Source organism: Budorcas taxicolor, chromosome 21 (assembly GCF_023091745.1).
Source record: "Budorcas taxicolor isolate Tak-1 chromosome 21, Takin1.1, whole genome shotgun sequence".
NCBI classification, from domain to species: domain Eukaryota; kingdom Metazoa; phylum Chordata; class Mammalia; order Artiodactyla; family Bovidae; genus Budorcas; species Budorcas taxicolor.
In genome coordinates this window covers 18,863,994-18,881,841 of record NC_068930.1, presented here as the reverse complement: position 1 = coordinate 18,881,841, position 17,848 = coordinate 18,863,994, and the positions used below count along the sequence as shown (strand labels likewise).

Genomic DNA, 17,848 nt, shown 5'->3' with positions numbered 1-17,848 from the left:
GTATAAATAATGCATTAGAAACTTAAAAATGAATTCAAAGGCTTCAAAAGATCGCTTTTATAGTTTTTCCTTTTACTTGTCTGGGGTTCTCCTTCTGTTTCACTTATGATGCACAGTAACAACAGCCAGAAGAGAGAGGAAGAGCAAGACCTGGGATCTATCTTCCAGCTCTGCATGATCTGGTGAAAACACCAACATCTAAACCTCAGAATGCCTTCATTTACCTAAACAAATGAGTGTGGTTTAGACTGGGGGCTTTAATTTTACACTTAAGGAGCCCCGAATGATATAAGCACCATCAAGTTCTCTCAGGCTGCCAGGATTCTGCTGTACACGTAATCAATTATCTAGTAAGTTACCACCTTAGTAATATGAACAAAGCAAAAATAAAACCCATAAAGAAAAACACCAACCAGCAGAGAGCCTGGCCAAGACTAAGCTCCCAGAAGGTTTCTGTCAAATAAACTAAGAACTCAACAAACACTATGAGAATCTGTAACTCCTATAAGGATTTCCAACTTTTTTGCTGCTAAGATACTTCAATTCATTTTAATTCATTTATCATAACCTCTCAGGTATGGTTCTGAAAGCAGTGATTAATTCACCAATGTTTCTAAAATAAATGCTTCTGACTTTCCCTAAGTGTCAAGTTTTCAGAGCATCTAAGAATGATATAACCAAAGTTACTTCCATAACATAATTACAGACAGAAGCAAAGAAATCTGTCATTGAATTTAGCCTATTAAGTACTACTGCAAGTAAATAACATATTTCAACGAGACCTATTTTGTTTTAAGGCATGAAACAACCTGCAGACCTAATACAGTAACATTCTAGAACTGGAGCTGTTAGGCGGACATAGTATTTGTAAAAGCGTGTTCCATCCATGGAACACTTTGTCTCCTGAGATGTCACACGTTGTCTTGCACATACTGTGGTTTACCTGGTTAACACATTTTGGAATCACAGCATATTGAACACTACCTTCAAAATTCACAAGATACACATAAGCCTTTGAAACCTGCTTAAAATAGTTTCCTAAATTTATATGGTCAAGAATCAACCCTTTCCCCCTACCGCCCCATCCCTGTACCCCATAATTCTCACTGTATTTTTGAGTTTAAGGAACACATTTTGAGGAATGCTGGATATTTGATTCAAGGGTTTCTTTGAGCTTCTATACTTTGTGATGATATTATGTTGGATTAACTGAGTAACCGGTGCTGATTAACTGAATAACCAGTCATAAGTTTGTATTAGTGGTAGAAGAAATACTATTGGAACCTTAGTTTTATTTGTCATGCTAACCTATTTCCAACATATTACGAATACTCAACAGCCTTGAGAATTTGTAAAAACTCAAAAGTTGTAGATGGAGTTTCACAACTTCCCTCCTGTGACAGCTGGTATGGAGTGAAAATCTTATGTGCCTATACCAAAGGCATTTTACTTGTGAAAAAGTGTTGAACATATAAGATACTCATTTGTGCATAAGCCACTTTCCTTTAAGAACAATGCAAAAATGTCACCTTGAAGTTGATATTGCTACATATTAAATTTTAATGTTTAAGTATTAAATAAATACTGCTCAAACTTAGGATCAGCAAATGGTGCTGAATTAGGATGCTTAATCACATTTATATTATAATTGCCTAAGACTAATATGATTTATATGAAATGAAAACAAGTCATTATTTAGCTTTATATAGCAAGTATTTTCTCCATTAAAAGCAGCAATCCTGGAATTGTCTAGAAATCTCATACAACTGAAAAGAGTAATTTTCATGGGGGTCAGCACTCATTTCCTCTCTGAGTTTACTAAAACTAATACTAAATTAGGTTATTATTAAGTAATGCTATAATAATCTGAAACCTACAGTGTAGTGAAAGGACTGAAAACTGAAAGTTCCACAGGAACTTCTTCCAACCAATTAATTCATGTGGTTTAATCTCAAAGAAAGATATTCTTAAAGAAACGGTCTGGGGTAGTTCCCTGGTGGCCTAGAGGTTAGGATTCGAGCTTTCACTCCCATGGCCTGGGTTCAGTACCCGGCTGGAGAACTGAGATCCCACAAGCCATGCAGCATAGCACCCCCGCCCCACCCACAAACAAAAAAACGGACAAAGATGGGGGGAAAAAAAGGTGAGAAGAAAGAAGTCTGACAGTGACTTTTAAATGTCACAGATGGCCATCTAGGTATCTGTCCTATGAGACAAAAAAGGGGAACAATGACAGTGAAATTCACATGACTGGAGCGTTTTGAGAAGTCAGTACGCAGCGTTATAGAAGGCACAAGGTGGGATGGGAGCCCCTTATGCCTTTGCAGGTATCTCTGTTCTGAGACGGTGTCTCAGGCCTTGGAACTAGGTCACTGGATCAGGCAACATTGGTGGTGTACAAGATAAAAACTTTATTCGTTTATCCAAATTCATTTTCAAAGCTAAGCATGAAGGCGAATGATTCAGCAGTGGTGACATGCAAGAGGATAAAAGCCCCCCCGCCTCTTAGTAGGAAGCCTACGGCATTTTCAGCGCTGGTCAGGCCCTGGAGAGCAGCCACTGGACCCCAAAGTTGCTTACTTACTATGCAACTCCTCCTCCTCATCACTGGAGTAAGAAGAGCCAAGAGAAAAGAGAGTTTTAGACTTAAGGAGGAGAGGTGAGATGCTGACGGAGAGTGAGATCCGCCGTGCCGGCCGCATCTGCCGCTGGGCTGAGGAACAGGTTAACAGAAGACATTAGCGCCTGCGGATCACACCAGAACAAAGACCCACGGCACCCACGGTGCCGAGAACCGTGCCACTGGCCTGAAGGATGCCAGGGGAGGGTGTCTGGGCCTCGAGACACCAACTATTCACACGTCCATCTTTCTTTCTCAATATGCAGCAAGGTAATGCGGCTTAAGAAAATGCCTCCAACAAAGACATGTACTTGTTAGATTATGAAAACAGGAAGTGCGCTACTTTTCACAGCCATCATTTACAGCTGGAGTTCCCCCCACCCGCCACCCCGTTCAAGGTAAGGAAACGCCTTGCATGGTGGTGTTCCTCGGGATTCAGTATCGGCTCTCTTCCCGCCCACCCCAAACCTCCTCACTCACTGTTGCCTCTTCAGGTACAGTCTGCAGGTGACACAGGGATGACTCACAGCTTTCTATTTTCAAGTCTGGTCTGTCCTTTGAATTCAAGCCTCATTCATCTCACTGCCTACCTGTAGGCAGACATCCCACAGCAGCTCACTCAACAAGCACATATGTCAACTCAGCCCCTTCCTCCAGACTTGTTCCTCCTCATTTACTCTCTCCTTTGGTGAGTGGTAGTTCCTCCTCATTTACTCTCTCCTTTGGTGAGTGGTACCTAGCATCTAACTCATCATACAGGACAGAAACCTGGACGCTACCCTTGAATCCTTTTATCGCCTGTCACTCAGCCCTTTTAATTCTGTCTTCTAGAATCCTCTGAACATCAACTTCTTCTCTACTGCCACTGGTTTGCACCTGCTTTGGACCAGCATCTGCTCTCATGAGAATGCTGCAAGAGCCTTCTACTCACCTACCGGCCTCTCCTTCCCAACATGGTCTTCAGTGAGGCCTCTCTGCAGTGTCAGAATCAATCAGTTGATTTAACAAAAACCACTCCATTGCCCTCAGACAAGAAGCCCAGAGTCCTCAGTCTAGCTTTCCACCTGCTAACAAACCCAGTGATTCCCTCTTGGTCTTGACTTTGGTATCACTTCTCCCCAGGGCTTCCCTGGTGGCTCAGATGGTAAAGAATCCGCCTGCATTGCGGGAGACCTGGGTTTGATCCCTGGGTTGGGAAGATCCCCTGGAGGAGAGCATGGCAACCCACTCCAGTATTCTTGCCTGGAGAATCCCCATGGACAGAGGAGCCTGCTGGGCAACAGTCCAAAGGGTCGCAAAGAGTCGGATATGACTGAAGCGACTCAGCACAGTACCCAGTTAGGCTTCTCTGACCCCTCGAGTAGGGGCTTCTGAGCACACAATGTTTCTTTCAACTGCCACATGTACCATCATCTGCTACCCTCAACTGTTCTCATGCCCTTGAGCTGAAGTGTGGGGAGAAAAGGAATCGTACCTGGAGGCCATGCCTCTCCTTTCACTGTCTCGCCTGGTGCCTGGCAAAGGACAGGTAACTCTGACTAATTTAACAAATGAATAAATGAATTTCCTTTTGTCAGGCTTTCTGTAAGGTCAACATCCTAAATAAATGAAAGAAAAAACCCTGTACCTACTCAGCACAACAGACACTCCATACCCCAGGTAAATGCCGAGCAATGGCAGACCAAAGGGTGTAGCCACAGTGCCTAACAGAGTGCAAAGAACGCCACAAATTCACGTGCATCGGCTTTTTCAGCAGTGGCAGTCCAGTGCAAAAGGAAGATACCATTTTAATGTGTGTTCTACAGTATTCCCAAATGTGAAGCATATATATAAGAAATGAAAATAAGCTTTCTTAATTACCCAAATCTCAGAGAATCCCCTTCTTCTGTCACACAATCATGGATCATAAAGAAAAATCTACTTGTAAGAATAAGGAGTATCTCCAACATGTATGGAAAGAATATGTTCTGCTAATACAGGGATTCAGTTTTAAAATGCACTCAAATTTAATGACCATGAATATATTCCAGCCTCATACTTTAATCAAAAGGCCAATACCAAAAGTCAATCTGGGGATTTCCCTGGTGATCCAGTGGTTAAGAGTCTGCCTTGCAATGAAGGGACACAGGTTTGACCCCTGGTTGGGGAACAAAGATCACACCTTCTGAGGGAGCTTATAAGCCTACACACCACAACAAAAGACCCTGCTTGCTGCCTGAGACCTCACGCAGTCATAAACACAAATTTTAAAAAAAGTCAATTTGCTTGACCGAATTTCTGTTCTGATGAATTTGGCAAATATTATCTTCTCCAAATAGAACTACCCTAAGAAAGTAAATGTATTCCAATAATGTCTCCTCCCACCGTCCAGTTAAGAGAGAGAGACTAAGCACAGAAAGCAGAGATAAAATACCGTCACTGGCGCCGCTGCCCAGCTGCCCAGAGGCCCACTCTGATCTTTGGTCATGTGGGTCACTTCGTGTTGAAGATCTGGTACATTTTATACATCAAATGCCACAGTTTGGTTCTTAAGACTCACTCAGCTTTCATGGTCAATTACAAGCAAGCGTTACTGTCCAAGCATGCCCAGGAACTTGGCCAATTCACCCACCCCGAGTGAAGGTCTGAGAACGATCCCAAGGACAAGTGCCACCTGGGGACATTGTTCTCTGTGACAACAAGCCATGTGAAATGAAGGGCAAAATGAAACCTCCGTAAGAAGCCCAGGAGGTTTCACGGTGCAATGGGTATCATTCTCCCACTGACATGCTTAGCAGTGCACGCACGTGTGCATGCTGAGTCGCTTCAGCTGTGCCTGACTTTCCAGCGATGGACTGTAGCCCCCCAGGCTCCTTTGTCCATGGGATTCTCAAGAATACTGGAGTGGGTTGCCATGCCCTCCTCCAAGGGATCTGCCCAACCCAGGGATCGAACCCCAATCAACCCCAGAGTTTATTGTCTGTAAGCATCTTCTGGGTGCAAGCAGTAACAAGTTTAAAAATACAGACTTGTGAAGGGATTGCCTGTAATAACTGGCTTATTCTGCGTATGCAAACATAAAGTTTATTCTTAAGTTCTAATGATAAAGCATCAGAGTCTCCTGGCAAGCTGGGAGTCTACACTCAACCCTAGGCGGCAAACACATTTCCTGGAGCGGCTTCTCTGAGGGCAGTGTCCCGCCAGTTTGGGAATAATGCCGAGTCTGTCTGTCTTTCTAATCTGGCCAGTGACCCAGTGACAGTCCAGGCAACAGTTTAGTGGACATTTGCAGAAAAGCTCAAATGGTAACAGCTGGGAAAGGCTGTGGGAAAAGTTGCTAACTTCCTTCAAGGGGGAATCTAGAACGCAAGTAAAAGCTGGGAAGTAGTGAGAGAATGCTGAGTTTAGGAAGTATTAATATATTGTACTCAGACAAGCAGGTTTGCTTGTAAGACACAGCCAGTTAAAGACAAGAGAGAGATCATGTTCGAGGTCTTCACCACTGCTTAGACCCTGGTCAGAGAAAAACGGACCCCTACAATGCTGGGTGATGAACACATTCATGCCACAGTGACAACAAATGCTTCCCACAAGCCAGGAAACATGCTAGCGCGAATGTAAAAGAAATACACATTTAAGCCCTACCCCATTATTAGCCCTGCCGAATAGTTCAAGGACTCGAGGTCACACAGCCACTAAGTATGCTTACCATAAAATACCTGAAGGGTTCCACACACTTTAGGCTTTAAAACCACAGGGTAGGTTTTAATTCTGATACTTCCAACAGGGAAGACCATGACCAAAGGTGAATCATGCAGGGTATTTAAGAGATCTGGAGTGAAGATTTGCATGTGTGGCAGAAACCAAGAACCATCCAGTTACCCTGAGGCTTAGAGGCATAGCATGCAAGAAAGAAGTTTTATTAGTCTTCTGTTAAACAGCCAGAATTTTTATATCTACCAAAAAAAAATTATGTTTCCAGAGCAGAATAAAAAAAAAGTCGGGAAATTAATTCAATTGTACATGAGGAGGGACTTAAGAGAAATACTGTCATTAAGAGTGGATAAGCCCCCTAATTATAGCCTGTGCTCACTTAGGGAAGTAGTTAGGGCCAGTTCATCATTCAAATCTACATGAAATGTACATTACAAACCAAATGAGTGGCCTCCACTTTGATGAAAGGGCTGAACTCTCTCACTCCATGCTCTATCCATGACGGCCACCAGCCACGGAGCTCGGAGCTCAGTCCCCCTCAGACAGGGACAGCCACCGGCCATGGAGCTCAGTCCCCTCTGGGAGGGATGGCCACCGGCCACAGAGCTCAGTCCCCCTCAGGGAGGGACAGCCACCGGCCATGGAGCTCTGTCCCCTCTGGGAGGGACAGCCACCGGCCATGGAGCTCAGTCCCCTCGGGGAGAGAAGGCCACTGGCCATGGAGCTCAGACCCCCTCAGGGAGGGACAGCCACCAGCCATGGAGCTCAGTCCCCCTCAGGGAGGTACAGCCACTGGCCACGGAGCTTGGAGCTCAGTGCCCCTCAGGGAGGGACAGCCACCGGCCACGGAGCTCGGTCCCCTCAGGGAGGGACAGGCACTGGCCACGGAACTCGGAGCTCGGTCCCCCTCAGGGAGGGACGGGCACTGGCCACGGAGCTTGGTCCCCCTCGGGGAGGGAAGGCCACCGGCCACGGAGCTCAGTCCCCTCAGGGAGAGAAGGCCACCAGCCACGGAGCTTGGTCCCCCTCCAGGAGGGACAGCCACCGGCCACGGAGCTCGGTCCCCTCAGGGAGGGACGGGCACCAGCCACGGAGCTTGGTCCCCCTCGGGGAGGGATGGCCACCGGCCACGGAGCTCAGTCCCCCTCGGGGAGGGATGGCCACTGGCCATGAAGCTCAGTCCCCCTCAGGGAGGGAAGGCCACCGGCCACAGAGCTCAGACTCCTCAGGGAGGGATGGCCACTGGCCACAGAGCTCAGTCCCCCTCAGGGAGCTCAGCTGCCTGGTCCCCACAATAAGATGAGCCAGAGTTCCTGGCGTTCAAGGACTGTGCTTCCTGGGGAGTAGCCGCACCATTCAGAGGGTCTGGCTAGCAACTGAAAGCACAGTCAAAAACCATTTTGCTTTTTGGAGGAAAAATAAGAAGAGTCTGTGTGTCACCGAACACTGGCCACCTTCTGTTGGTTCTGGGTAGCTGTTGCTATAGAGACGCAGACCCTCCCCCAGGCCCCGGGAGGAGGGACGCGGGGCTGAACGGCCTCATTGACTGTCGGGTTATCCATTTCTAGTACTCCGGGTTCAAAGCCACTATAAACTGTTCAGTTATAATAATGTCCCTTCTATACCAGCAGAACCACTCACCCAAAGCCAAGTCAAAAGCAAACCAAACCAAGATCCAAACAAGAACAGGAACAATGACTTCAGTTACAACTCTGTGAGTCTGTGCCTATTATCTTGGCGAATAAGTCACTATTAGGCACCTTTATTTCCAACAGGCTAGGTTGATAGTTGAACTACCAATCATATTAAAATGAGAATGAAGTTAACACAATCATCCATTTATGCCTTAATGCCACTGTGGACATTAAAAAGATGAGGCCTCTAGTAAGTCATGAATTGAGACAGAACATCCCATTAACACAGGGCAGCTACTTCTGTCCTCACTCTTTTAAGATGAGTTCTATATCAGGAGATGGTGAAGAAACAAACAGCAGGAGGGTTTTATACCCTTTATTTCAGGTTCCTGAATACATGATCTCTCAGCAAAGAATGTAATATACCATACTCTGATGAGAATTTTAATCTTCATATCAAGATCCCACACGCAACTACTCATGAAAAAAAAAAATCTATTTTGAAAATAAAAAAAAAGTGGGGCTTCCCAAAGACACCTGTCTGTGGCAAACATCTGGATCCAATTCAAGTATATTTTTGAGCATCTCTGATTTGCAAATACTCTGGGCCTGTGGATGCCAGACGTCTCTACGTAACTTTCATAGCTCATTGATCTTGAATCTGTATTCAGTTTCAGTAATCACTTTTGGCTGTAATCCTTTTGACATCTGCTTAACTAAAAACATATCTCAGTCTCTCTCTGTCCTTCATGAGCTTGACATTTTTGAAAAGCTCAGGGAACTAGTATTGGATAATGTTTGGGTATCTGTACTATGGTAATACAAGACAGTGTCTCTGACATAAGAGCATTACATGTGTAGCTTACTTTCCTGTGTTTCAGAAAAATCTTTAAGGAAAGTGATAAAGCCAGGGAAGGGAGCAAGATGGATAAAACAAGTGTTAAAATAACACTCTGGAGGCTCCAGGTGAAGACTATGCGGTGAGTGTTAGTGCTGTTTTTTGCAACTATTTTAAAAACCAGAAATTATTTCAAAATAGAGTTTAACAAAATAATATCTGTCAGGTTTAGGCCCAAGAATACAATGAATTTAATGTGTTAAGGAGATTTTTATGTAGTAAAAGGAGGAAGGTCTCCAAACTGAATTCTGTGTCGCCTTTTCTGTAAATGATCAGTCAGTCATTCATTCAGCGGAAGTCAGGCACATGCTCTAAGGCAATGTCACAGGTTCTTAAAGCGAAAAAAATAAATGAAAGGGAAAATGTTCTGAATATATTTAATGAAAAAAGTAGCATACTCACTGTCCAACCCAGGATGGCTGATTGTCAGTAATGAGACGGATTTTGTCAGTGGAGAAGAAACGGCTGATGTACAGTAATTAAATCCCTGTTGTTTAGATCTGTGACACGTCTGTGAGGGAAATAAAGAGTTCTCAGTTCATGCCCTTACGTTTCTAGGTTAGTACAAAACTTGACATTCCGACCCAGCAGAAGGAAATAACGCAGTACACAGAGGAAAACACCACAAGCCTTGTAGGCCACAGAACAGGTGCTCAGCTTCAGAGAAGCAATCGAGCTTTTCTGAGCCTCAGTGTTCTTATCTGTAAAATGGGAACAATTAGAGTATCTGCCGCTTACGGTCATTTCGTATCCTTCCTAAGAAGGACGCCTAAGGACGTCTCAAACTTCGTAAGCACTTAATACATGTCTACTAAATGCACTGCTGCTGCTGCTGCTAAGTCTCTTCAGTTGCGTCCGACTCTGTGCAACCCCATAGATGGCAGCCCGCCAGGCTCCGCCGTCCCTGGGATTCTCCAGGCAAGAACACTGGAGTGGGTTGCCATTTCCTTCTCCGATGCATGAAAGTGAAAAGTGAAAGTGAAGTCGCTCACTTGTGTCCGACCCTCAGCGCCCCATGGACTGTAGCCCACCAGGCTCCTCCATCCATGGGACTTTCCAGGCAAGAGTACTGGAGTGGGGTGCCATCGCCTTCTCCGACTAAATGCACAGTCAGATAAAAATAACTTCACTGGAAATATCAGACTATGTATACACTGCCTGCCCTTTCAATATTTAAATATCATGTACACATATAGTAGGATACCAGTAATATCATTCTGATATTAAAGAGTTAGAAACAGAGATACAAATAGAAAAGGTTTTAAGATCACAAGCAAAGTAGGCTCTGCATCTGGATAGAAACCTAAATTGTTTTCACTTCCTCTTCTGAGATTAAACTGCTTATATGCAAGCATGTGGGTAACTGCAACTCCCTCGGTGAATTCACAGCTACTTCAGTGTGTAATCGGACCCACTGCAGAAGACCCTGCAACAAAACCCATTTCCGGTGATGGTGGGACTCCTCTTGTTTTGCTTGGAGAGAGGCCATCCTAATTGCTAACTAATTTTAATTACCATCCCTTCGCTTCCTAGCAGTCTGAAATTGGTATGTACTGAAAGGGAAGCAATGAAAATCCGTTACTAGGGTGAACTTGACTCAGTTACACCAAAGACTTCTCATTATTTAGAGCTTGTTCCATGGGTAACCATGGAGTCTGAGGCAAACAGTTGCTATGTATCAAATACAACTGTGAGGTCTGAAAAATGACGTCAGTTGAAAGGCAGAGACCTTCAGCAGGAAGCTGGCTGCTGGCGACTTGTGCACATCAGGGATATAAGCGGCTCATATACCCACTCTGAGATTGCACACGAGATGGAAGACTCTGGTGAACAAAGCCCTGGGCAGGCTGAGCACACCAGGTGCTACAGGGTCAACACTTCATCTCGACAGACACAGAAAGGCCACTTATACTGACACCACTCACTGAAAGAGAGCGCCATCACTCAGACTCCTAGGAACGTCAGTTCAGGAGAAGGTTATCACATAAACATGAGTAAGAAAACGGAAATGCTCTCATTTCCTCATCAAACGTCATCTACTTCAAAGTAACAGGGAGACTAAAAGCCTGCCATTCTGAGTTTAATACTGTTCAGCTAGGAGCCAGTTATGGAGCCTCAGGCAAGTCACTTAAATGGGCTTGACTTGCTCACACACAAAGGCTTAAGCAGAATTTGAGGGGATTTACTGGCTCTAAGTAAACTCAAGTTTTGGTATTTTACCTGGTCCTACAAGTGATTTCCAAAGGACTCTGTACACATAAGATGCAACATGTTTTTCAAATGTACTTGTCAGAGATGCTGTCTGTAGTCACCAAATTTATTGTTTCCTATTTTTCCCTCTTTTTCTGTTACTGTTGGGCTGAATAAATAGATACCATCTACTTCAATAACTATATTCTCCATATTCTTGTTATTTTTCTTAACTTCCAAGAAGCCACAAAGAGGGGACAAAAGCAGGCAAAATTCCTTTAGGTCTTCAATTTCATGTCCTTTGGACCTTCACATGACTGTAAGTGATACATTCATCACTAAATCACCTAGTACTAGACTTGAAATATTTGGTCACTTCATTGCTACGTAGCAGGATGTAATAAAAAACTAGATTTCTACACAAAACCTTGGTCATTGATTCGAAGGACAGGTTGTTTAAATGTTTGTTTGTTTAGTTTGAAACGATGCCTTATACTTCTACCTAAAATGAAAGCCACCTACTCAGAGACTGGCATTTTAACTTTTTTGTTTTATTAGAAAAAAATTCACTTGGAAGTGTATCCCAGAATACTCTCAGAGGTTCATCCAGGTGTTAGTTTTAAAATTAATACCTTCTTAATTTTAAAAGTTTGCTTTGCTGAAATATGTAGATCTATGCAGATTAATGGTATTCTTTAATTAACACTGGGCTTCCCTGATAGCTCAGTAGGTAAACAATCTGCCTGCAATGCAAGAGACCCTGGTTCAATTCCTCGGTCGGGAAGATGTGCTGGAGAAGGGACAGGCTACCCACTCCAGTATTCTTGGGCTTCCCTTGTGGCTCAGCTGGTAAAGAATCCACCTGCAATGCAGGAGATCTGTGTTTGATCCCTGGGTTGGGAAGATCCCTGGAGAAGGGAAAGGCTACCAACTCCAGTATTCTGACCTGGAGAATTCCATGGACTGTAGAGTCCATGGGATCGCAAACAGTTGGACACGACTGAGCACTTTCACTTTAAAGTAGCATTAAATGCTAAAAACTGCTGTTTGCAACACTGAGTATATGTGTAATTATAGCTACTAACCTTATGTGAACATAAGTCTCGCATTCTTTGTTCCTAATATGAGGATATATTTAGGGAAACGAAACGAATCTTTTCCCCAAAATTAGCAACATACACCTCTTTCAGCCTTACCTGCTGATTAAACATTCTGTGTTCCCTCTGGCCTGACTCAAGATCCTCTTCTGAAAGCGACACCAGAGAGTCACCCCTTTCCTGGCCACCGAAAGGGTGCCTGAGTTCTTTGGTGTTTGAAGAGTTTCCTTCTAGAGATGAGGACGGCTTGTTTCCAATACCAGCTCCTCCTGTCAAGCCTTCTAGACTGAAACTGAACACAAGACACCAGAGTTAATTCATTCTGAGGCTCAGAAAGGAAGGAGGATACAAAGCCCCTGCTTTGGCGTCTCCCTTGCTTGTAACTTTCTGTCACCCGGCAAAACTGTCTGCAAGGGCCTGGCCAAATGAGTGCCCCCTACGCTTCCCCCTAGATCTTGGTTGGCTGAGAAATATACTGCACTTGGTTTGTTTTTTTAAAAAAACCTCATTCAATTTACTCAAATGCTGAACTACTTCAAGTCATCTTCTCAGACATTTTTCAATATACCATATGGATAAACTGTATTATCTATAGGTCTTTTGTTTTTGTTTTTTAACCCTTGATCTGATGTGATCAATTTTTGCCAGACTCTGAAGCCTGCCAATGCCAAATAATTAAATGGCACAGAGAAAATATGAACATTAAGTTACCTTCTGGAGGAAAATAGGGAAGATCCAGACTTGCCCTTGCGGCCGTCAAGTGGACCTTTGTAACTTCACATTCGACTACAATCCAGGTGACATTTGTAACTTCACCTTCCATGACAGTCTAGGTGACCTTTTTAACTTCACAGGCATGCGTCTACCCCAGAAACCCCACATCACATAGGCGCGTTACCATCTGTGCACACCTGCGCCAAAAGCACCGCTCTGGCAGGTTTCCTGAGAATTGTTAGTTGCAGACAGGCACACACCATAAAGGGCAAAAGTTGAAAAGTTACTGGGTCTAAGAGAGGTTTAATATCTTCTTCCTTGATACTGACAAGGTGGGAGAAAAAAGCAAACTTAAGGTTTGGTAGTGGAAAATGGGATCCCTGGAATAAAGACTGTGGTTTGCAGAGTGAAAAGCACTTTTTGTGAGGCGGAGGCTATGGAGAAAGGTTGGCCAGCTTTCACCCTTGGGGATGCTAGCCAGAATAAATCATGTGTGTTACCACTGGATCTCAGAATGCAGGGGAGAACCCATGCCCTCAGTTACAAGCATGGGGGAGTTGTGTTTGAAGGCATAATGAAGCTTTTTCGTTACCTCTGCTCAGTTAACTGCTACAGAAAAAGTTCATGTATGCCGGTCTAGAAGGGTTTCTATTTGCCCTTTTACCTATGAATCACTTATTATGAACTGAAACCATATGCCTCTATAAATTAAACAATGGATTTTATTCTGATTTCAATATGACGACAGAAATCATGACTAACTCCAAGTAAATGTCTCTGCAAAACTCATTTTCAATACCCAGGGTAAGAAGACAGACTGATTGAAGAAGAAATTCAGTTTTCTGTTATGAATTATTTCTAAAGCCTGAGAAAGCCAGATCCTACGGTTACCACAACATTTAATCCTGAAAGTGATTAAATCTGGCTGCTTAACTGAGAGAAGAATATGTAATGATGAGCAATCTGTGAGCTTAGAATCTAAAGAGATGACTGGATTTGGAAGTGTAATTAAGAAATGAGTGCATCTTAGTAGCTGCCTTGTTTTTGTTATTGCTTTCCTCAGGATGTGCTAATTCCTAGGAGCTGGGAATTGGGATGGATGAAAACAAAGACAGAAGTGGTCTACCGCAGCATGGAGACAAGCCTGTGCAGAAAACACCCGAATCTATAGCCACTTGAGACACGCAGAATGCATCAGGGAACACCATCCAGCTCCGAGGCTGCACCCCTTGAACTGGATAGGATGCCCACAGCAGAGGCAACGCAACACCGAGCTCACAAAGCAGGCCGCCATACGCATTCCAGCCGCACACAGCCAGTCCAAAGCCGAAAGCTCGGTGCTGTGCTTCACGATCCCCCCTTTGGTGGCTGCACACGTAACAATACTATACCTTCTGTAATTAAAATCAGCACTCAGGGCAGCAGAGTACTGCACACCAGAGGGACACCAGCTCATACTGGGGATGACATCAAAGGCAGAAACAGAGATGGAAGAGGGAACAGGGGTGGGATTATTGGGTTTAAAAAGAAGGGACACAGTTAGAGACAGATGGATTTTCTGATCAGCAAAAAATTAGGAATGTAACACTGATTTAAAATTTAGAAAATGGCTAGAACAAAACACACAGTTCTTCTATTGATGTCCATCAACATAATGTGTTAGAAACGACTACATGAACTCTTTACAGGTTAACAAGTTCCGTGTTGGAAACCCCAGAATTCCTCCTAGTAAATCCTGAACAGAGTACCCACACTCCCTGTGGCTTCCTGGCTGGGCATGCTCACAGCAGTGTTTCAACCCCACTACTGGGGACACTCTCTCTATGCCGCCCACCACTCCTCCACCCTTTTAGGCTTCGATGCTAAAGATAAAGCATATAACAACACAACAAAAAATCCCCTTGATCACCTCCTGACCACAGCATCTCTAATCCTTCATTAAACGGAATGATGACGAATTGCACTGGGGTAGGCTCACTGCGTCAGGTTTTCTTTTCTCCCCGTGTTTCCATTAAGCATGAATCTAAGCCAGAAAATTCACATATCTTTCATAATGATACCCAACATCAACATCCACCTTCAAACCCTATTCACCAGGCTTGGATGCTAGAGATAAAGCATATAACAATGGTCCTATTTCGCTGTATTTTAATGATAATGAAGGGCTGTCTTTCCTTGAAAGAGAATTTTATAGTATTGACCAAAGAGTCCCATAATTTTAGGTATGTATCCATTTGGTCATCTATTTCCTTGACTATCTCAGCACTTATATTTATTCTCATGCAGTAGGAACAGAAAATCTGGGGTTGGAAATGATAAGTGAACATGAGCAGACAAAAAATAACCAACTCAGAGTATCAGGTACTCTGTAAAAAGAGCTGCATCCATAGGTCAGGATTTTTGATTAATAAAAGCTATTATTTTAAAAAAAATACACACTGCTACTATTTCAGCCTTAAAGTTCTAAGTGACATGCTTTTGTTTTTGGAAGGGAGATAACAATAAAACTAATCTGCTCCCTGAACCTTCAATGGGAAGATCTGCAGACATCAAAAAAACCAACCAACAAACAAAAAGAAAGCTAGAACAAACCACAAACAAAAAACCCAAAAAACAAAAACCACCTTGTCTTGAATACATACAGCTGATAACTTTGTGCTGACAAGTGGAAGGTTTTGATAGACAAAAAAACCAAAAAACGAGGAAAATGATGGAAGAATAAATATGAGCTAACCCTATGGATCTTCTAAAAGTAAATCTTTAAAATAATACCATTAAAAATAAATTAAAAGGTAACATTTTAAATCAGATTATATTAATAGTGCAAAGCTCACAAGTACAAAAGCAGAGAGTGGAAGTACACAGCTGAGACATGTCTCTACAAGTCTGCTAAGCAAGACCAGACTGACTCAGGGAAGCAAGCCCTGATACAGTTTACAAACACCCATGAGCTTCACAAGTCTGTTCTTTGAAAAGTATTAATTTTATACCTCTAAGCTGTTAGTAAAAAGGCATATTATGTCTACATGGCCAATTTACTAAAAACAGAATGCGGAAAAAAGTAGAAAGTGAATATACATGCCAATTTATCATTCATTAAAAATTAAACAATATCCTTCTATGGATTTTAAACATCCCTTTACTCTCAGAAAATGATAATGATGTGAGAGACTGGGATGAAATTTAGGATAAAGAGGATGAACAACAGGGAGACAGAAGAAGCATCAGAAAAACCTAAGGATCCAGTGAGGAAGCTGCAGATAGTCCTAGGGTCGCAGAAACTCCTTTCACAACAGTAGGAGTATTTTTCAGAGCATCCTAATTTCCTCAATTCCTCAGCTGGGGGAGTAACATTTCATGGTTCTTTAGCTTTCGGATTTAGATAGTTCCAGATTTTAAAAAAAAGTATCCTGATGCCCTACCTTTTAATACTTGCTGAAATGTTTCCATTTTAGTAGCTAAGGCTTAACACAAGTTTAAAATCGTAACTCCTGTTCTTCATACAGAAATACGACAAAGGATGAAGCCGTCACTGAAGTGGCTGTGACGGCCGTGTCCACATGGTAACCCGGGCTGCATCCAGCAACGGGTCGTCTCTCAGGGTTATCCAGGGCATGTTTTTATTTTTAGTTAAGTCCATATTGAAGAGTTTAAAGAAGAGTCAGACAAATAAATCTCTAAAGGTTTTAGATACTTCTACTGAAAAAGGCCTTTAATAACTTGTTCTCCTGGAGACAAACGTAACCAGGCTTATGATTATCTGAGATTCGTGACAACACTGCGCTTGAGCTCAACTGTGTGCCTAAAATCTGAAATTAAAGGAAACACCCACTTAAAAAGACCAGGTAGGCAACAAAGATCATTATCTGCCCACTTCCTAAAAAGACAGCCTCAGCTAATAATTTAAAATCTCTCTTTACAAGTATCTCCTAATATGAGGCAATAACCATAATCAAACCATCGTTTTCAGATTTCTAAATTTTTTTCCAAAAATGGGAAAAGTCACACACGACTCCTGTACAGGAAATGCACTGATAAAACAAAAACTCAGCATTTGAAAAAATTAAAGCAAATCAGTACTTTTCGACGAAAAGTGACTTTTCAGCTGATAAATCACTGCAATTTTTAGCTTCAAAATTTTATGTGACCAAAAATCAGTATAGGACTGAAAGACTGAGAGGAGCCCTGAGAAATCAGGGCCACATCCACAGTGCACGGGAGACTCCCAAGTGGCTGAGGAAGAAAGGCTTTCATCACATTATTGAAGAATGCGCTGAAAATAGTTTAGGGCCTGGTACATACATGAGCACACTTCTATTTTCGGTTCTTCCTCTCCCCCTTTCCTTGGGAAAGAAAGAAAAAGTACTCTCCAGGGTCCATTACCTATGCACAACAGACACTTCCTAGACTCCTCCTTAGATAAAGTTGGGGAGACCCTACCCTATTATCAAAGTGATCCGAATACCAAAAAAAAAAAACAAGATGGAAAAAAATATTTTAACTTTTTTTTTTTAAATAAAAGCAGAACAGGAAAAAACTTCAAATTCGAGAAACCATTTCATACAGGATGGACATCAGCAGTTAATTAGTACCTGTATTTTATTTGTCTGAAGCAGACAGGACTTATTTAAAATTAGACTGTTTAATTGTGGATGAAGCAGAATGAGATGCTTGTTAGTAAAATAAGCTCAGAGGCAAACAGTTAGTCCATCAAGTTAGTGAGCTCTGTACCTTCTCCTATGAATGGGAGGCCTCCTGACAACATCCCCAAGAACTCGCATTGAACTGAAAATGAACGGTGGAAGAGGTCAGTGTCCAGGTCAAACAAAATGGATACAAACGCGTGAAACACACAAACATCACACTAGGAAGAGACAATCACCAAAGAGAAATGGTTTGGGAGTAAGGGAATGAAAGAATGTGGAATAAGGAAAACATCATCGCCAAAAAGGCCTGATAATTTCTGAGAAGGGCTACTTTAACTCCTTGGAGCATGGAGGGA

The 17,848-nt window shown here is 43.0% G+C and overlaps 1 protein-coding gene across 1 annotated transcript in view; it reads right to left on the bottom strand.

The window, feature by feature from the left end:
- AKAP13 (A-kinase anchoring protein 13) overlaps window positions 1-17,848 on the bottom strand; it is a 318,409-nt gene that overhangs the window by 59,158 nt on the left and 241,403 nt on the right. The window contains exons 12-15 of the mRNA XM_052660082.1: window positions 17,578-17,631; window positions 14,238-14,303; window positions 12,232-12,424; window positions 9,248-9,356 (exon numbers count right to left, since the gene is read on the bottom strand). Of these exons, the coding sequence (XP_052516042.1) occupies window positions 9,248-9,356; window positions 12,232-12,424; window positions 14,238-14,303; window positions 17,578-17,631 (422 nt within the window). The remainder of the gene's footprint in view (window positions 1-9,247; window positions 9,357-12,231; window positions 12,425-14,237; window positions 14,304-17,577; window positions 17,632-17,848) is intronic.